The sequence below is a fragment of the Misgurnus anguillicaudatus genome, chromosome 17 (genome assembly GCF_027580225.2).
Source record: "Misgurnus anguillicaudatus chromosome 17, ASM2758022v2, whole genome shotgun sequence".
Classification (NCBI taxonomy): domain Eukaryota; kingdom Metazoa; phylum Chordata; class Actinopteri; order Cypriniformes; family Cobitidae; genus Misgurnus; species Misgurnus anguillicaudatus.
The window spans coordinates 15,583,346-15,604,972 of NC_073353.2; the positions used below are offsets into that span (position 1 = coordinate 15,583,346).

The 21,627-nt window shown below is 38.2% G+C and overlaps 1 protein-coding gene and 1 long non-coding RNA gene across 3 annotated transcripts in view; one reads left to right on the top strand and one right to left on the bottom strand.

Moving 5' to 3' along the window:
* Positions 1 to 21,627, bottom strand: part of LOC141350249 (uncharacterized) — a 144,732-nt gene that overhangs the window by 104,958 nt on the left and 18,147 nt on the right. The window lies entirely within an intron of this gene.
* kiaa2012 (KIAA2012 ortholog) overlaps positions 1 to 21,627 on the top strand; it is a 46,886-nt gene that overhangs the window by 4,984 nt on the left and 20,275 nt on the right. For both annotated transcript variants that reach the window (XM_073855040.1, XM_073855041.1), the window contains exons 4-14: positions 6,263 to 6,377; positions 6,525 to 6,665; positions 8,182 to 8,319; positions 8,812 to 8,972; positions 12,261 to 12,447; positions 12,637 to 12,755; positions 13,558 to 13,735; positions 13,826 to 13,990; positions 18,237 to 18,398; positions 19,492 to 19,623; positions 19,963 to 20,040. In XM_073855040.1, coding sequence (XP_073711141.1) covers positions 6,263 to 6,377; positions 6,525 to 6,665; positions 8,182 to 8,319; positions 8,812 to 8,972; positions 12,261 to 12,447; positions 12,637 to 12,755; positions 13,558 to 13,735; positions 13,826 to 13,990; positions 18,237 to 18,398; positions 19,492 to 19,623; positions 19,963 to 20,040 — 1,576 coding nt within the window. The remainder of the gene's footprint in view (positions 1 to 6,262; positions 6,378 to 6,524; positions 6,666 to 8,181; positions 8,320 to 8,811; positions 8,973 to 12,260; positions 12,448 to 12,636; positions 12,756 to 13,557; positions 13,736 to 13,825; positions 13,991 to 18,236; positions 18,399 to 19,491; positions 19,624 to 19,962; positions 20,041 to 21,627) is intronic.

Here is a 21,627-nt window from a genome sequence, read left to right on the forward strand (position 1 = left end):
GACCCGCTCTCTGACGGAGTACTGGTGGCACATATGCACAGATATTTACGTGCAAAATTTGGAAAGCGCGGAGGAGTCGTTGGGTTAGTAAAATAACGAAATTATAGCTTTTAAATAGAAAAAAATATTTATGTAAAGAGATTAAAAAGTGCTTAAAAGTGCACAACTCTTCTTCAGTGGATTAAAGCTACTTTCTTATGTGCAACCTATAGGAAAGAGACATTAGTTGGGATAGTAAAATAACAAAATTATAGATTTTAAGTACAGAATAGTATTTATGTAAAATATATATTATAATAAAAAGTGCACAACTCTTCTTAAGTGGAAGTAATAAAGTAAAATAACGAATAATAATTATATAATAACGAATAATAACGAAAAATTAAAATACCCCCCCACCTAACGATATCATCGTCCATCGCGATGGTTTACGTAACCATCGTCAACTGCCAATTTATGGGGACATCGCCCAACCCTAGTGGTGAGATTGCAAATTGCAATCAACAGCTCACCCCTAAATTTCAAAGCGCATATGGTAGCCGCAACAGGACAAACATGTTATCATCAGAGACAATGGAGAGGCGAAACGCGCTCTGTAAGGGGACCCGTGGTGTATGTCGATAAAAACGACTCATACTAAGGTAATTAAAACAATACAGTTCCAGTGGCGGCTAATGACTGCTCTTCCGAGGGGCACAAATTCAAAATATGTGTTCAGAGTGTCATGTGTGTTGCTCATGTTTTCAAAATATGTGTTTGTTGCGTCATGTGAACCATGTGCATCACGTGTCTTGTCAAAATAAGTGCCTGTTGCACACGCGTCAAAACCGTTTATAAAAGAGACGCTCACATTCACAAAATACACGCAAGACACTCCCCTAACAGCAAAATCTGATTATACATGAGATTATGCGAGGATCTGGCAAACGCGAGCGTCGCTTTTATCATAATCCCTTTAGAGGTGTGACACGCCGAACACATATTTTGAAATGACAAACCACACATGTGACGGGCTACATACATGTTGTGACGAGCTTCGCATCGAGCGCCCTCAAAAAAGAAGCAACGGCCGCCACTGTACAGTTCATTATATCTTAATACACCTTAATACAGTTTTGTTCAAAATTATTCAACCCCCCAATGCTGTTAAAGGGATAGTTCGGCCAAAAACGATATTAAACCCATGATTTACTCACCCCCAAGCTGTCCGAGTTGCATATGTCCATCGTTTTTCAGACAAACACATTTTCGGATATTTTAGAAAATATTTTAGATATTTCTGTTCATTAAATGTTATGTTACGGGGTCCAGCAATAGTCCACGACCTTCAAGTCCAAAAAAGTGCGTCCATCCTTCACAAATTAAATCCAAACGGCTCCAGGATGATAAACAAAGGTCTTCTGTGGGTAATCCGTGCGGTGTTTTTGTAGAAATATCCATATTTAAAATGTTATTAACTTTATAAACTAGCTTCCGGTAGCGCCGCCATCTTAGACTCAGGAGAGAGGATTAGCGTAGTGTACGCACTTTTCTTAGTGACGTATGACAAATTCGGAGGGCGGGGGCACCGAGCAGCAGCAGAGAAACTCTGTACGCTGCGTAAGCTCTCATCCTGAATGCGCATCACTCCAAAATGGCGGCGCTACCGGAAGCTAGTTTATAAAGTTAATAACATTTTAAATATGGATATTTCTACAAAAACACCGCACGGATTACCCACAGAAGACCTTTGTTTATCATCCTGGAGCCGTTTGGATTTAATTTGTGAAGGATGGACGCACTTTTTTGGACTTGAAGGTCGTGGACTATTGCTGGACCCCGTAACATAACATTTAATGAACAGAAATATCTAAAATATTTTCTAAAATATCCGAAAATGTGTTTGTCTGAAAAACGATGGACATATGCAACTCGGACAGCTTGGGGGTGAGTAAATCATGGGTTTAATATCATTTTTGGCCGAACTATCCCTTTAAGGGTTTTAGGGAATTTAGTGTACATTTGTAATTGTATTCAGAATGAAATCCTACAATGACTTCTTAAAGAACCATATGCAACTAAAATGACATCAATTGGTTTTGTAATATAGTAGTAAATGTTTCTTTTGTGAATTCTTCATTGACACAATTATTCAACCCCTTAAAGAACTACCACTCTGAAGAACAGAGGTTCATTGAAGTGTTTTCAATCAGGTATTGAAAACACCTGTGGATGTCAGGGAACAGCAATAAAGCCTAATAAGCACCAATTAGGCAGCTTTAAAATGACTGTGATACTCAACTCCTTCTAAACATTTACTGGTGTGGTTACAAACATGGTGAAGTCAAAAGAATGGTCCAGGAAGACAAGAGAAGAGGTAATTAATCTTCACAGGAAGGGCAATGGCTATAAGAAGATTGCAAAGATGTTAAACATACCAAGAGACACCATAGGAAGCATCATTCGCAAATTCAAGGCAAAGGGCACTGTTGAAACGCTTCCAGGTCGTGGCAGAAAAAAAATGCTAACTGCGACTGCTGTGCGCTATCTGAAGCGTAGAGTGGAAAAAAGTCCCCGTGTGACTGCTGAGGAACTGAGAAAAGATTTGTCAGATGTGGGTACTGAAGTTTCTGCTCAGACAATACGGCGCACCCTGCGTACTGAAGGCCTCCATGCCAGAACTCCCAGGCGCACCCCCTTGCTGTCTCCAAAGAATAAGAAGAGTCGACTGCAGTATGCCAAAAGTCATGTGGACAAACCACAGAAGTTTTGGGATAGTGTTCTGTGGACTGATGAAACAAAATTACAACTGTTTGGGCCCATGGATCAACGCTATGTTTGGAGGAGGAAAAACAAGGCCTATGAAGAAAAGAACACCTTGCCTACTGTGAAGCATGGTGGGGGGTCAATCATGCTTTGGGGCTGTTTTGCTTCTGCAGGTACAGGGAAACTTCAGCGTGTGCAAGGTACCATGAATTCTCTTCAGTACCAGAAGATATTGGATGACAATGTGTTGCAGTCCGTCACAAACCTGAGGCTTGGGAGATGTTGGACCTTTCAACAGGACAATGATCCCAAGCATACCTCCAAATCCACTAGAGCATGGTTGCAGAAAAAAGGCTGGAACATTTTGAAGTGGCCATCGCAGTCACCAGACTTAAATCCGATTGAGAACCTCTGGTGGGACTTAAAGAAAGCAGTTGCAGTGCGCAAGCCTAAGAATGTGACTGAACTGGAGGCTTTTGCCCATGATGAATGGGCGAAGATACCCGTAGATCGCTGCAAGACACTTGTGTCAAGCTATGCTTCACGTTTAAAAGCTGTTTTAACTGTAAAAGGATGTTGTACTAAGTACTAAGATTAAATGTCACTTGGGGGTTGAATAAAACTGATAATGATGTGAGCACAGAAAAGACATTTGTGGTTATTTCATTATAAATGTTATGTTATATTTGTCTGACCTACACATGCCTCTTTGATGTAATTGTAAGCAGGATGACTGAATGATCAAAATCAATGTCAAACTGGCCAAAACAATCAATTTCAGTTGGGGTTGAATAATTTTGAACACAACTGTATACTTATACTTTGCATTTCTGTCAAGAGATCCTTCTAAAGGCAGCAAAGATACAGTGAAAAGGGCGTGACTTCCCTAAAGGGACTTTGTTGTTATTCAGTACTTAAAGCAACACTATGTAGTTTTTTACCTTTAAATAATGTCTCTGAAATTATTTCAGTGATAGAACAACTTTTAACTGGACAAATTGTACTGTTGCTGCAACCTGAGCAGCCTCCTAGCTGCTACAAGCACACTCTGAAAGTGGCGGTGGAGGGTAGGAAACACAGCCCCGCCCCTCCCCCTGCCTGCAGAAGAGTGTCTGATACCAGGCACTGTTGCGCATTTCAACCACATGGGGGAGCTGTAAGTCATTTTTACATGGAAACTACATAGTGTTGCTTTAAATATAAAATTAAATTCTGTAAAAATGATATCATAGCAACATATATTTTTAAGTAAAAAAACAACTTTTATGTCAACTTATCACAAGTAGGTTGAATTGACTTGCATAATTAAGTTGTTTAAACTTCATGCTGAGTTTTTTTTACCGTGCTACTTTTAACAGTGACTTGAATATTCTATGTAATATATAGTGATAAAAAATGGCAACATTGTTAAAGAGACGAGACAATCAACTCCATATGCAGGGGTCATAAGATTTGGGAAATGTCACTCAGATTTACTGTTCTGGATATAGCGGTTTTATGGTAAGTTTAAGTAACATTAGGAACTGAATAGAACAGTTGTTTGATTAATGTATCAGTTAACACATGTGACGATTGCCGAGTACCGCATGAAACAGCTCCTTATCTGTCAGATTTCTTAGTTAAGAGGCCCAGATTTGCTACAAATGAACGATTGTGCAGAACTGCCTGAAGTTGCAGGAGAGCATGAGAGGTGAAACTTAAAACTGAGAGACAGGCCAGTCCACAGTAAATCTTGCAGAATTTTACTACCCAGAAAAGTTGAAACTTAGGTTCAGGTCACGGTGACGGACTCGGCTGCAGTATTAGTTTACCGGCCCTGATTACAGTCCCGCTTCTCCACTGGCCTGAGAAGAGAGTAACCCCACCCTGAAGGCAAGTAGGTGAAGTGTGGTATATTAATTTTACATTTCACTCCATAATCTTTTACTCGGGCTATACCGAGAGCTTTAGCTGCACCTGGACTGGGCAGATAAGGCTCCTGTGAATTTGAACCATGCGCACGTGGTCAGTCCTCAAGGTGTCTTCAATTTCCACACATTCCAGGTCAATCATACTGGCAATTTACCTATAATGTGCCGCTTGACCTCCCTGATATGTGAGCTGCAAATCTAAACAAAGGTGTCCTGAGGGATTTTACATAAGCACACAGTCCGTTATCCATCGAATTCCTGTCCACCGCAATCCGCTAATGTGCCAACGTCTACCCACGTTAATCTGTCCTTTTCTGCACCGCAAACAACCATCTGTTTATGCAGAAGGAGATCAAAAGCATCCATGAACAAATCAGGTTTGCATAAGAAAAATAAGCCACACGGTGACCTTTTTACAATGTCCAAGACCGGCTTCAATCATCCAAACACGCACCCGCATTACCGGCCAAAGAGAAACTGCTTGACGGATCGGGGCACCTTCAATGACATAAAAAAACTGCTGCAGTATGTGACCGAAATGGCACCCTTTCAAATCAAAAGAGTAACGATACAAGTGATGAGAGCTGAATGTAGTAATCAGTGTGTTTACTTCATAGAGATGAGGGTTTGGACAGGGATTTGGAGGGTTTCCAGAGAGAAGTCTCTTCCGTGTGGGTGGCCTGTGTGCAGGCTCGATCCGTCACGTTCTTACGGCTGCAAAACATAAACAACACAGGTGTGCACAACAGACACAGCACCCAAATTTGGCAGCTATAATGAGATTTACACAAATAACGTTCATAACCACAAATATAACCACAGTCAAATACAAAATAATGTTAAATAATAACATTATAAAATAATAATTTCATAAAAAAACAGGAAAAATATTAGTACATTTATGCACTTTTACCCATAGGGTTTTAAAATGCATATTCCCACTAATAACACAAGGTAATCCGAATGCTTCGTGTCGGGTCCTGATCACACTGTCTGGCTTATTTCTGCGCTAACAACCAGCTGCCTCACATTACATAGGTTACCTGAGATTGAACCCATGACCTTTGTGTTGCTAACACAATGCTCTACCACCTGAGCTATTGTAACCTTGTAACAAATGGAAAACTATGGGAATGCAGAATTGCTAATGTAGATGCAACATTCATCTTCCCCTTTAGGTTCTTTAAGGTAACTGATTTTAAAGTGTTTATCCTTCGAGTGAAAGTATGGCACCTGGTTTCTCTTTCTTATTGTTGCATGCTGAACCCAGGAGATGAAAACATTTTAGTTCTCTCATATTCTTTTGAAAGTATTTCAAGGTATTTCATCCGAATGAATTCCAGTGTGACTTAAAGCACTACATTCACTCGCATTATCTGCTGACGTTGAATACAAAGAGAAGGCCATGTAGAGAGACATCCATCATACTAACAAATGATAAATGACCTCGTAAATAAATGAAGATCATGGCTGAGTGCTTTCAAAAGAGATAGTCGCAGATAGATAATGTGGAACATTTCCATGTTTGGAGAAGCCCTGAAAAATCATCAAGTTGTGAAAATCAAACACAGGTGCGCTTTACATCTGAATCTTTGTTTCTCCTATAGTCAAAAGCTGGATCTCTTGCTGGTGTAACACACCCCTTAATACCAGATACTAAACATGCCAACAAGCTCAGCCACATGCATGGGAGAACTGAAGAGAAGCAAAATCAAAGCAAAGGTGAGCGTGGTCTTTAAAATTACCTGGTAAGACACAATACAATACAAGGCACACAAATCTCTCACTTTATAGTTTACCATTTCAATGCATTTCTATATTTATATAAATATAATGCATTACAGAATTTTTTATCTTGATCTGTTCCAGTAGAGAAAGGTGAACAGGTCAGATACCAGCCATGTTTTCTCTGTTCCCCTCGACCCAACAGGGCTGCCCTGGGCCCTCTACCACCCATAACAAAAGGTCTGGTACACACAGAAAGTCTGAAGAAACCTCACCTGGCTCCAGGTAATGAAAACTTACACAAACAATATTAATAATTAAATAAAAATAACATGAATTAAAATTATTAATTATATTGAAAAGTCTGTAAATGAATTTTATCTGATTTATTGTTTTTACATAAAATCATCCTACATGATGTAAAGAATATTGTGTGAAAATATAACCTTGATATCTTTAATATTGACGGAGTAAGGCCATGTCAAAGATTAAAATCAATGTGGCATAAAATTTTGATGCTCCAAACCTTAAAGGGAAATTCCACTTTTTTTGAAAATATGCTCATTTTCCAGCTTCCCCTAGAGTTAAACATTTAATTTTTATTGTTTTGGAATCCATTCAGCCGACCTCCGGGTCTGGTGGTACCACTTTTTGCATAGCTTAGCATTATCCATTGAATCTGATTAGACCATTAGCATCGCGCTAAAAAAATAACCAAAGAGTTTTGATATTTTTCCTATTTAAAACTTGACTCTTCTGTAGTTGCACCGTGTACTTATGCGGCGTTTACACCAGCCGTGGTAGAGGCGTTAAGCGCTAGTGATTTCAATGTTAAGTCAATGTGAAGATGCGTTGACGCGTGTCTGGAGGTCTCGCGGCGCAGATGAGGGGTTTTGGCGCTGAAGACGCGTTTCCGCCTCATTTGTGTGTCTAGTTTCGCGCGAATGACGCGAATTGAGCGCCTGGTACGCGGGAATGGTGCTTTTTGTGCATTTTGTGTTTGACACGAATTGCCGGCTGACGCCCGAGTTGAAAAAAGTAAACCTTGGCTGAATTTCGCGCCGCGTTAACCAATCAGGAGCCTGCTCCTGCCCGGAGTCAGTCATTCAACCTGAAGGAATGCTTGATATTGTCACCCGGGGCTATACGACAAGTTCTTATTTCTATAGAGACAGGAATAAAAAGGACCTCGCTTAGAAGAGTGTCAGTAAGGACATCGGGCAACCTGGTAAGTTGTAATACACATTTCACGTTTGAGTCACGTGACGTTTATCGACCCGCAACGTTTATTTTCCCCAAATACAAACTGGTAACTCTCTCAATAAATGCACAATCAAATGGAGGCGCAATGATATAGTAAGTAACCAAGTGGACTATTTTCAGGCAGTGCGCAATATCACAACGCCTGCTGCATGCCGGCGTTTTAATATTCCATCAGTTTTAGTACACGATGTAACTATAGAAGAGTCAAGTTTTAAATAGGAAAAATATTGAAACTCTTTGGTTATTTTTTGTGTGATGCTAATGGTCTAATCAGATTCAATGGATTGTGCTAAGCTATGCTAAAAGTGCTACCGCCTGACCCAGAGATTGGCTGAATAGATTCCAAAACGTTTAAAATCAAATGTTTAACTCTATGGGAGCTGGAAAATTAGCATATTTTCTAAAAAAATTTGAATGTAATTTTAAACATAATTAGATTATGAGACTTTAGCCTGGATTTCACAGACAGGGTCACATATCTACCTCCTGTTTACATACAACAAGTTTAAAATATTATATATTATTAACTGTGTTTCAGAAGAGAGAGGTGAACAGGTCAGATACCAGGCACATTCCCTCTTTTCTCCTCGGATCAACAGGGTCAACCGTGACCCTCTACCCCCCATAACGGAGGGTTTGGTACATATAGACCGCCAGGAGAAATCTCAGGCATCAGGTACAGTTAATGAAATCTGAGGCAGTATCAGATAAAGCTGGCTATTCAAAAACAGTCTCCGTTTAGACAAACAACATCCTGTGCAAACACAATGAGTAAATGCTTTGGACGGTAAATGTTTACGACTTCAAGAAATGCATATCAGATATTTGCTTCTGAATGGACTCCATTCATGTTGGGGCTGATAACATTGTGTCTGTAATTTTGCTTATCCCACATATAAAAACTTTCTTTAAAAACTACCCATAAACAAGCTTCCTAAAATGTAAACCACTAGGGCTATGTATCAGCAAGAATCTCGTTATGCGATATGTATCACGATACAGGAGTTGTGGTGCAACGTGACGCGATACTGTAAATCGCGGCGATATATTGGGCTATTTCTTGTTTTAGGAATATAATAAGAAAGAATTTTAGAAAAGCTGTCATTGAGAACACACCACCATATGCAAACCATAAAAAATACCGAAATAAAAATATTTATAATTTCAGATGAACAAATAACCTTTAAGACGAAAAGCCAGAAGCAGCCAAACGTGAAGATAAGACGGAGTCTCGGGACAGAGGCTGACACATGCAGAGCTCCCATGAGTCCAATCTCTGAGACAAAAGCTGCACAGGCAGAACCTGCAGATCAGACAAAGGATCAAACAGTGAGTCCAATTACTGTGTATTTACATTACATTTAATTTTAGGCCTTTGGCAGATACATTTATCCAAAGTATGCATGTTACTTGGAAACCGAACCCATTACCTTTGCTCTTCTGATGCAATGCCCAACCAGATCTTTTACTGACTTATGACAATTACTTAACAATACTTCTCTTGGCTTTTTCATGCTTCTGGCATCATAAGATCAAAAACTTGGAATAGTCTACCTAGATGTAAACACTTGTTTTTCTTCTCTGTTGTTTTTTTTTTGCCCGGGTATACTTTTTTTCCGCGTCCGGCTCGCACGCGTCCGCGCAGCTTTCCGAGTATAGTCCCCGCGGCTACACGCGGATGGCCGCCTTCGACACTATACGCAATACAAATGATTTCTTATTCAAATTATTAGTCTAACAGGCTGTCAGAACAGCACTGATTTGGAGACATTTACAGTACATTAAAACATTAGGATAGGTGAAGAAAAGTAACTGAAACCACAATTGCAAACACAGTTTAGAACAAACAAGAAGACAACAAAGGACAGGAATCAAACAAACATGCTCCAGGGCTTTCTGTTCTTGGAAGAATTAAAAGGTAAATAAGAAAAACGATAGTGTGTGCGCAAATGCGGTCTATTTCCTTTGTATAATTGTTTATAGTGGAGTGCCCTGTCTAAATATTTCCACGCGCATGCGCTGTTGTACGCGCAGTGTCCGCGCGGTCTCAAATTTTGGGCTGCACGCGGACGGTCCGCGCGGCCGGCCGCAGACCCTCTTGATGACGAAAATGACGTCATGCGGACGGCGCGCATACGCGGACGTCCCTAGTATACTTTCGGCTTAATCTCTGTTACTGACGTAATAAACTGCTATGTGAAATATTGGCTTTTGTATCACATGCTTTAGGATAACATAAGGTAGATTATTTTACATGTGAGTTTGATTATATTGTTGAAGTCTATAGGTCTTTTCCAACCTTTAGAATATTTTGCTCATTTATCCGTGCCCGTACCACAAACTTTCTTTTCCGTGTCAGTTTCACGTATTGGTTACTCAATTGTTTTTCCTATTTTCTTACCATTTTCACGTGAGTTTGGGGTTAGCATGACTTTCTGTAACATAAAATGACATCCTAACCCAAACCCAACTCTAACCCTAAGATCAGGCGACAATTGTTTAAAAATCCGGCAAAAAAAATTGTATAAACCAATAGTTAAAGTGACATCATAACCCTAACTCCAAACCCACACGAAAATGGTTTAAAATAGGAAAAACAATTGAGTAACCAATACGTGAAACTGACACGCAAAAGAAAGTCCGTGGTAAGGGCACGGAAAAATGTGTGATCCATGACAATAACACGGATAAATGAGAAAAACATTCTGTGACTATACCACGCAACTTTGTGAGATCATGTTGGGTTTTTCCTAACTAAAAGTAACCGTAAATTAAAAAATTCTGAAATAAATAGTTCTTTCATAAATTAAACTTGTGCTATTATTCACTACCATCCTGGTGATATTCTAATCATCATGATTATTTGTTCTGTGGTACACAAACAGTGCTTTTTTCAAACTCAAAAATTATATAAATCATCCATAAATCAGACTTTTGTAGCCTGGGTTCCACTATAAAAGAACCATATTAAAGTTGTTAATCCCTGGTAATCTTTTATTCAATTTAATGTTAACTGCTGTGACCAGATCAAGTCAGTCTAACCAGATTAATCTGATTTGTAAATAAATCATTTAGATTGATGTTGCGAACTGGATTAATTGATTCACAAAAAAACAACCCATTAATTCCTTTACAAATCACATCACAAATGAATTTTCTTATGAACTGTTATGAATGCACCAAGAAGAGCCAGGACAAATGTCATGATGAACAGTACTTTTCTCAAACTCAAAAATCCTAAAAACAAACGGTGCTAAATAGCACCAAAAGTGGTTATTTGCTCGTATTCATAGAAGAACCGTTTTTAGTGCCATATAGCTGTGTAGAACCACATAGTGCTATGAAGAACCATATGTGGTGCTATAGTGGTGCTATATGGCCCCCATATGGTTCTACACAGGTGCTTCACCGGTGCTATATGCCACTAAAAACAGTTCTTCTATGATTACGAGCAAAGAACCACTTTTGGTGCTATATAGCACCGTTTGTTTTTAGAGTGTTAAAAAGCATTGGTTTACAGTATAACTAGACCCATATTAAAGTTATGTATGTATTAAAGTATTTACTGATAATCAACCACAGTATCAGACCCTAAACTAAGAAAAGTCCTGATGATGGAAACACTCAGTACTTGATTACAGAGACAGGCAGACAAAGAAAAACCTGGCTCCCAAAAGAAGACAGACTGTGTACAGACTGTGTACACACTTCACAGTCATGACTGCTCATCTGACGGGAGCTAATTCAAAATGTGTGTTCGGAGTATCATGTGTGTGGTTCCTTTTTTCAAAATACGTGTTCTGTGCGTCGAGAGATCGATCCTGTGTGCATCACGTGTCTTGTCAAAAAAAGGGCCTGCTGCACACCCAAGACACTCCCTTAACAGTAAACTCTGATTACGCATGAGATTATGCGAGTATCTGGCAAACGCAAGCGCCTCTTTTATCATAAACCATTTAGAAGCATCTGCAGCAGGCACTTATTTTGACAAGACACATGATGCACACAGGATCTCTCGACAAGCAGAACACATATTTTGAAAAAAGGAACCACACAAATGATGGGCTACATACATGTTGTGACGACCTTCGCATCGAGCACCCTCGAAAAAAGAAGTCATCGGCTGCCACTGGTGTGCACACTGCACAAAATGAAGTAGAAACAGAACTGCACGTTTTAACATCATGTCCACATTTTTCATCCAATTCACTAACCACCACAAAGACTTTAATCGGATTTAGCAAAAGGACAAACTACCATACATACTGAGAAAAGAGAAGCTCAAACCTGGATGCAAGGTATAAGTCAATTTCTGCCATGACAAAAGGAAGACACGTGGAACAGAACCAAAACCAGGAAATAACCAAACCATTGTATAATATATAAAATACAATAATTGTATTTTATTACACCCTATTTTTTACAGACTTATATATTCTTTTATACCTTTAGTATTTATTTGTAAATATTTTTATTTAATGCATGCTTTGGCAATGTTTTAACATGTCGATAAAGCTATTTAAATCTTCAATTTCAGTAAATAATGACTGAATTTTAACACACAATTTTTGGTGTGCTAATTTTGTACTCAAAAGCAATAACTTTGAAATTTACCAGATTCTCCCACATTTGACTGACCATCCTAAAGATCCTAACGGTCAAGATAAACACAGAGTGATGAAGAATATGAGTGGTGTTGAAGAGATGTGCACTCTGAGGTCAGTGTATGTGGACTCGTCTTTGGATAGCTGCCCACTCTCACGCCTCAACTACTATGGTGGACACATGGAGGGATTTCGCCAGAGTAAGATTTTATTTACTTCATAAAGATGAGAACTAAATCACACCAAAAGATTCATTTATTCATTATCCTTTGACATTCATTCTAAGATCGAAAGCTGCCATTAGTGTTTGAGTAATACGATTTTTAGATGCAAACAAGAAGTTGTAGATATAAAGTATGTAAGACCTGTGCGATCTTTGTTTGCTACAGTCAGACATTGTGGAGGTGAGACTAAAGTGAGGAGAGTGACCACAGAAACAGATCCCAGCCTCACCATCTCTTACTTACCTCCCATTAACCCACCAGTCGACTCTAACATCAGCACTTTGGTAAGAATTAAATATTTGGTTATTACAATACAGGAAAAGATCATTTTGTTTTAGACAGTGGCGGCACATGACTGCTCTTCCAAAGGGTTCAAATTCAAAATATTGTGTGTCATGTGTGTTGCTCGTGTTTTCAAAATATGTGTTTGTTGCATCATGTTAACCATGTGCATCACATGTTTTGTCAAAATAAGTGCCTGTTGCACATGCATCAAAACCGTTTATGATAAAAGACACGCTCACGTTCACAAAATACACACAAGACACTCCCTTAACAGTAAACTCTGATTACGCATGAGATTATGTGCGTATCTGGCAAACGCAAGTCTCTTTTATCATTTTATTACTTATTTTGACAAGAAACTTGATGCACATAGGTTCACTCGACGCGGCGAACACATATTTTGAAATTACGAACCACACACATGACGGGCTACATTCATGTTGTGACGAACTTCGCATTGTGCCTCCCTTGAAAAAAGAAGTGACCCGTCGCCACTGGTTTTAGGTATAAAGATCGGACAACATCAGCAATAATAAACGTATGCAATCATTAGCAAACAAACAAAGCGTAAATTGTTACCTTAAACAACAATTGAGGAGCTCAGATGCAAAAGCCTCTAAACCTCACCCCATGCTCATTTACTGTAAAAGAAAACGTGTCAGATGCACTTAGAGGGTTTTGCATCTGTGCTCTTCCATTTTAACCTGACACAACCCTAAAAAATTACTTTTATTGTATTGACCTTATGTAGTCAGTTGAATTCAGTCAGATTTATGATTTTAATTGTTCATTGTCTTTTAGAGTAAACCAAAAATAAATGATATGGGGAGCTGTGAAGATTCACCAGAACTGAAAGTGAATCTCCCTGACATCACACCCGGTACAACATATGTTAACCACCCAGAAAAAAGTGTGCACACGAAAGTCCTGCTCCTTCTGCCTCCACAAAAAGAACACCTACAGCCCCCTGCCCAACACGGTGGGCAATATTATAATGTGACTTATCATCAATACATACAGCTTTTTGAATTAATTATGCCTAACATTTTGTAACGTTAATGTACTTTAGATGAACTACATGAGACCCTCATTGAAGACAATAAGTCTTGTGGTGACATGGAGCTTACAGAAGAGCTCCCTGAAAGAAGACAGGACCCTCTCTCTGACAGCACATGCAGAATTATAGAGATGGATCTAGGGCATGTTGCTTGGTCCAGTGCTCTTGAAAAAAGAGGTAATTATATTTTTTATTTCTTATTCAGGGTCAATGCAGCATGGCTGCCGATCCTATACACATACTGTAGAGAAAATGCTAAAATCATTGTCAGATAGGAATATTATGACAGCGGAGATAGCGTGATGAAATTTGACAGTATGTCACAGCAAATCATTTTTTGTGCATTTTTAAAATATCAAACTTTTATGCCTAGTTCTAGGCAACTGAAGCATTGAAAAGCAAAATCAAGTGTCAAGCATGTAAAATAACAAACAGACTCAATAGTATTATTGTAAAATGTATTGTAAGAACACCTGGAGTCTTCATTCAAGCACAAATCGAAATGACTCAATCATTTGGAATCAAGTGGTCTTTGCCTAAAGACAAACACAAAATCCAAAATTGTTTTATAGAAATATTTGTTGGTAAAAAGTACTTTCACAACAATGTTTTACTTAACAACTCACATTAAAGGAATATTCCATTTTCTTAAAAAAAAAATCCAGATAATCCACTCACCACCATGTCATCCAAAATGCCGACGTCTCTCCTTGCTCAGTCGAGAAGAAACCATGTCCCTTGAGGAAAACACTGCAGGATTTCTCTCATTTTAATGGACTTAGAGCCCAACACTTAATACTTAACAGTTTTTTTCAACAGAGTCTCAAATGACTACAAACGACCCCAAACGAGGCACAAGGGTCTTATCTAGCGAAACAATTGTCATTTTTGACAAGAAAAATAAAAAATATGTACTTTTAAAACACAACTTATTGTCTAAGTCCTTTCCTGCGTGACCTAACGTAAATGCAAAGTTACGTAGAGAGGTCACGTGTTACATATATGAAACGCACATTTGCGGACCATTTTAAACAATAAACTGACACAAAGACATTAATTAGTATCAGTTGACATACAACAACGTAGGAACGGTCCTCTTTCTCAACACTTGTAAACACTGGGCTGGAGTTTCGTGTTCGTCCTCTGTGACCGCTTGACCTCATGACGTTTTGCGTGGGGTCACGCTGGGGCATCACGACCGGATCTAGACAAGAAGTTGTAGTTTAAAAGTGCATATTTTTTATTTTTCTTGTCAAAAATGACAATTGTTTCTCTAGAAAAGACCCTTATGCCTCGTTTGGGATTGTTTATAGTCCTTTGAAACTCCGTTGAAAAAAACTGTTAAGTGTTGAGTTGAGTATTAAATGTGGGCTCTATTAAAGTCCATTAAAATGAGAAAAATCCTGCAATGTTTTCCTCAAAAAACATAATTTCTTCTCGACTGAACAAAGAAAGACATCAACATTTTGGATGACATGGTGGTGAGTAAATTATCTGGATTTGTTTTTTTAAGAAAATGGAATATTCCTTTAACAATTTACCAAAATCATCTCACTTTATTTATATTCTTATGGGTGAAGTTGACAATTTTGGCCCAGTACACACTTCAAAGTTTCGAGAGAGACAACCGCATTTAAATGCGGGAGTGAATGTCCTAAATGTTCATTCCTTCCATCTGTTTGGAACAAGACTCACTACCAAAAATGTGATGATTGACAGAGGTAACCATAGCAACGTTCTGTCGTCTTGCGTGGTTACCATTTACTGCTTTGGTCAAAATCATATTACAGCGTTATGTTCTGCAATTTTAATAAACCTCCATCTTGGCATTGTGTGTTGTGAGGCTGCTTTAAAGAGTGCTGTCTTACAGTGTTTTAATGTTTACGTCTTTTTTCAGCATCAATACCATTGTGGCTTATATATAACTGTATATGGCTTTGGCTCATGATGCAATCAAGTTTATGGTGTTATTAAAAGGGCAAAGTGGCAGTCCCAATATTTTGGTCGTTGAGGCAAAGCATTTGGATTTATTTTGATTTATCATGGGGTTTTTGTTAATTTTTTTACCGTATGTGCAAGATCTGGCAACACACATAAACAAACGCTTTTACCTCTGCACCGCATACTGAAGACTTTTTCCCCTCTTTAGCATTTAGTTTTTTAAGAAGATTGAGTCTGTCATGTCCATGATGCACGTTTAAATACTTTATTAACTAGTTGTTCAGTTTGGTCTGTAAATATAGTTGTCACTACCTGTATTTTGAGTTAATTGGGTAGTAGAATGCAGTTGTTGCTCACATAAATTACTGAACTGTGTGAGTACTGTACAGCAGTGGTTCTTAAACCTTTTCAGTGTGCGGCCCCCTTTGTGTACAGTGCATTCCTTCGCGGCCCTCCCAAAGAAAATTTATGACAAAACAGTTCTAAAACTTCATATTTTAATTAAACAAAACATTAAATTATACAAAGTAGTGCTGCCTTATTTTTGTGGTTTAATTTCACAGAATTCATGATAAATTAATGTATTTTATAAAATGTCATAAAACTGGGGCCCCCTGGCACCATCTTGCGGCCCCCCTTGGGGCCCCGGACACCAATTTGAGAACCACTGCTGTACAGAACAGGATTTGAAGGCTCATTATAGTTGTGCGTAGGTCCTACGGCGTAACCGCGATGGTGTAGGAACTGTAGGTTACACGTCGTTTTTCATATATACTTTTGCGTCGTCGTCTGCGTTGACGTAAAAACACACATGTAGACCGCTGGTAGGAAGTATCCCACATGTAACCACAGTAGCAGCGCTACCGTTAATAGAGAAGCAGCTTGCCCAGTTTAACCCACAAATGAAAACGAAACAGCAACTTGTTGTGTATGTTTTGCTTTTGAGAAGACCAGCAGTGATGGAAGTACAAATAAACAGCAACTTATGTTGCAGTTTGAGTTAAATCACTCCTTATCTTCGCCCATCTTTGTTCTCACCGTCGCAAATGGAAATACCTATGATGCAGTTTTTTACCTGATGGGAGGGGTTCTAGTGGGCCAATCACAGCACTTGCGGTCAGCGTAAAACTGACTCGCTGTTAAAAATTTGGCGAGGTGCACATCAGGATACGCAGAGCTATGCTCAGGCTATGGATAACCTACGGCGTAGACCTTACGCACGACTATAACATGGGCTTTAGTGTTAAACGCTGAAGTGACAACTGAATTTAGCAACAGTGTGTCTGAGGCCAAAAATTCAAAAGGAAGCCTTGCACTCCAACAATGAAAAACACCAAATGCATGAAAAAAACTACTGCTTTACTGGAAAATGATAGAAAAATCGCAGACATTTTGGTCAATGCCAGAAGTGGGACATAAAGAATGGCATTTTTTAAGCAATTTAAAGTTGGCATTGATCACTATGCCATCTGATACAAATCATGTTTTATAATTATTCATGTTTTTCATTTTTTTCTATACTGAAATGCTGACCTTTTATCTCGACTCCAAAAGGGAGTCAATTACCATAGACCTCCATGTTAAAATGGGCAACTTTACAGTAGAAAATAATATGTTTACAGCCTGGTACAAAAACTATTTTTGGTCTATATAGCTAATTTAGCCCTTCATGACAACTGTGAGGTGGGTGAATTTTTTTTGTAACTCATCCGTTTAAATTATATTAAGCCTTAAAGTTCTGCATAATTAAGGGCATGGCCACTTGAGTGAGGGTTGAACTGCCACTGCCGTCACTAGATGAGCTAGGTTTCAGCAACCAGTCACCTCAGCTTTACCCACGTCTCGCCTCTTTACCCATTTTCGGATATCTGCGAGTGATGCGCGGTGACGCGTGGCCAAGATGGCGACGGCAGGCAACCCCTACTTTAAGAACGATCTTCAGAAACCTATGGGTGAGGTCACAAACACTACGTCCATCTTTTTTTACAGTCTATGTTTCACACATATACTATCCTCACACAGAGCACCAGTAATCTATAATCTCCAGGGCTAAAGTCAATGCCCGCAACAGCACTGATGTAAATGCACAGCTCGTCTCTGGAGGCCCGAGCCCCTCCTCATGTGTGGCTCAGACTGTGCTTGGCTGAAGCTAAATGCACTCTTACAGCAGCCAAAGCAGTGGGGAAGTAAAACAGCAGTGTGCTGGGGAGATCTCAGCATCTGATATGATAAATAACAACATAGAGGCTAAGGTTCACTTGTCCACAAGCACCCTGGGGCTCAGGCAAAACAAGGCCATCTGAGAACGATGTACTGTGCACTTCCTGCACTGCGCTGTAGGGTCAAAGAGGAGGTAGAGGAAACACAGCACATGCCACAAGGAATAAACTTCTGTGTTAAGAGTGGCATTCACTTTACAGATGTCTGGTGTTAAACGTAGTTGTGTGTGTTTTACTACTGAAAAGTCAAATTATTTTATCAGATCAACAGCCCCCCATAGGTCCACTGCCTCCCCTGGTGGGCCGGAGGGGTCCAGGTAAACAGAGCTCCATGGCCGTCTACAGTCAGAACCTTCATGACCCCACAGACACGACAGAACCACAGACAGGAAACATCAGAGGCTGTCTCCCTCCGGAGCTCAGAGGTAACAAGTGTGCCTCATTAAGCCTATTCAAATATTTTAGGAGAGCCAAAAAAGCGAGCCATCCATTAGCCGGGCACTGTAAGGCACAATTTGCCGGTGACAAGCAGGTCAAAGGTTAATCATTTATTAAGTCAAACTATATAAAACAATGAAAGAGTTCATGTTAATGCAAAGCAAGTGATGCAGTTTTAGTGAGCTAACTTTCTTTCAGTATAATTTATAAACTAAAGTTAAATTACAATTAATACACTGCAAAAACTGATTTTCAAGAAATTTTTCTTTTCAGTAAAATATCAAAAAATTCTTAAAATAAGATGCTTTTTCTTTGATGAGTAAAACGACCCAAGAAAATAAGCATAGTTTTTAGACCAAAAATATCAAATTTAAGTGATTTTGTGCATAAAACAAGCAAAAAAAATCTGCCAATGGGGTAAGCAATTTTTAATTTATTTTTCTTGAATTTAGTGTTTAAGAAAAATGTTCAAGATTTTTTTGCTTGTTTTATGCACAAAGTCACTTAAATTTGATATATTGGTCTAAAAACTAGACTTATTTTCTTGGGTCGTTTTCCTTATCAAGAAAAAGCATCTTAATTTAAGAATTTTTAGATATTTTTACTGAAAACAAGACAAAAATACTAAGAATTTTTTTTCTTGAAAATAATTTTTGCAGTGTAGTCACCTTATTCCCCCGACAAATGTGACTAACTTGATAAAGCAACATCAATTTTGAGTCAATATTTAGAAACATATTGTTGCCCTTTAAAAAGGTACTGTTATGCATAAAATGTATACATGTGTATATCACCACATTAGATGATAAAATATCTAACAATTTTTTAAAACATATTAAACATATTTTAAACATAGAGTAACCAGAAAATCATTATGTTCCACTTTCCTAATTTTGAGAATATTTATTGGTTATATTATATTACAACCAAAAATCTAAAATTAAAAAAGTTTGCCTCTTGGTTTGATCTTTTATTGGCTTGACGTTGATAAAAGTGTTTAAATCCCTCTGGGACACGGTGAGCACAATCTTCTTCCAATTTGTCATCCTTAACGTCTTACTCGAATCTTTGTGTTTTCAGAAAGGCAGACAGGCGAAGCAGTAGGCACCTTAATAATGGGTCCTGATGGTGAAATCATACGCTTGTCTCTCTGGGATCCTGTGGTTGACACTGAGGACCACCCAATAATGGGTGATGTCACTCAAGGCCACGGTAATCAAAGCTTTAAGGTTTTATATTATGCTCAACCAAATAAACACAGAACACAGAAATGCCTATACTGGTTTCGCTTGGACCACATTAAACGTTTAAAAGATGTTATTCTCAACGTGTATTATTAGGGTTAAAATGTTGAAAATGTGATTAATTGTCAGGGGAGTCTGTGTTTGTTTATTGCAAGGACACAGTAGGTGTTAGGTGGGAGTTGAGGTCAAACTTATTCTGTAGGGGAAAGACAGCAGACGAAACAAAAATAGAGAAATAAAAAAAAGTAGAAGGTCTGCATGACACAGAGATGATGTTAACATGAATAATGTTCTTCTTTGTCTCTAGTACTCAAGGTTGTGACTTCTGAAGAAGACCTAAAACAGCCATGGACTATTCTTATACAAGACCATACAAGAAACAAAGGTCAGTGTTACCTTGCCACAGAGCTGGAAAATATTTGTGTTGCAAAAATGCTGTCTTGTTTGTCAAATAGGATCACTTTCTATGTTCATTTTAACCAACGGTTGGGTTTGTCTATATTTTACTCAACCATGGGTTGAAAAAACTCAACTGAACACTTTTAATTGTCTGTGAACAATACTGTGGACATGTTTGGGTGATTCTCACCAAATCCAGACTTAGAAGGTGTCCAGCATCAGATTTTTTTAAAAGCCCTTGAAGCCTTTTTTTGCACATGTAAGATTAAGGTCTGAACTTACTAACCATTATTTTTAGAGGATTTAAAAAAAATATTTCCTATAGAATTTTTTTTTTTTTTAATTATCATCAAAAATTATCATTAGCGCAACATGATATTACATTAAATATATGCTTTTACAAACTGAGAACTAAAAAGTTGTCTAGGTACTATGACAAACAAAATTTCAACTTTTATCTGGAAAGAAAAAATAAGAACTGCTTATACCTGGTAGCCATCTTTAGTGTCACAGTCAATTATGTCCCTTCCAACAATTTTTTTTAAATGTTAGTTCCTTGAGGGCTTAAACAATGATTGAAAAATTTTCTTGGACACATTTATATTCCTTATTATTGTCTCTACATTTACCAATGATCACCAAATACCACATGTTTCTTTACTGTAAATGTTTATAGTATAACATGCACTGAAGCTTTTTATTTTCTAGATTTTTTAATTATAAATATTTCCATGTCAAAGAACGCAAATCCAGTCATGGACATGTTGCTGTAATAAAAAATTTCCCCTTTAATGTGGAAAAAACAACAAAATCGGTATGTATGATGTCATTTGAAATCATGTGCAAAATAGTACATGAAGAGATGTTTGTAACTGTATGCTTCTTATTTTGATAATCTTACTTTTTGCATTTACTTTTTTTATCAAAATGTTTCATGACACCTCATAAGTCTAATTTAGAGAGAATCACCCGTTTGCCAAGATTACAAAGTCTGCTTTTACTTTTTTCAAGACAAAATTATCTGAGCTATCCTCTTTAGATCATTTTACAGCTCAATGCTTTCTTTGTGGATCTGAGATAAGTCGATATTCACATAAAAATAGTTATCTTTAAACAATAACAACCACATAGTTTGTTTGTGCAAGCATCATATTACGACGTCAAGGTACATGTAAGCGATTAAAGCACTCTAGCGGCCAGCAGCTTATACAACCTGTGGTTACGTTTAAATGTTGTTGTTTTTTGCATTATATGTAAGATTAGACGCATTTCATTTTCTGCATTTGTAAAATGTAAAAATAGTTTCATAAATATTTATGGTTTTAAAGATATTTTGGAGCAACTAACCCCACCCTTACACTAAACTCAACCAGTTCTCAACCACTAAAGTAAAAGTACAGTCACAGGTAGGGCTGTCACAATGATTAAATAAGTGTCTCATCACGATTGTTTGAGCTCATCACGATGTTTCAGATCACCGCAATGATTGCAAATCTCTCTTAAAAACATAAGGGGGAGCTGCAGCAGCTGTATAAATGAGACAGTATCAGATTCAATACAGTGGAAAAAACAG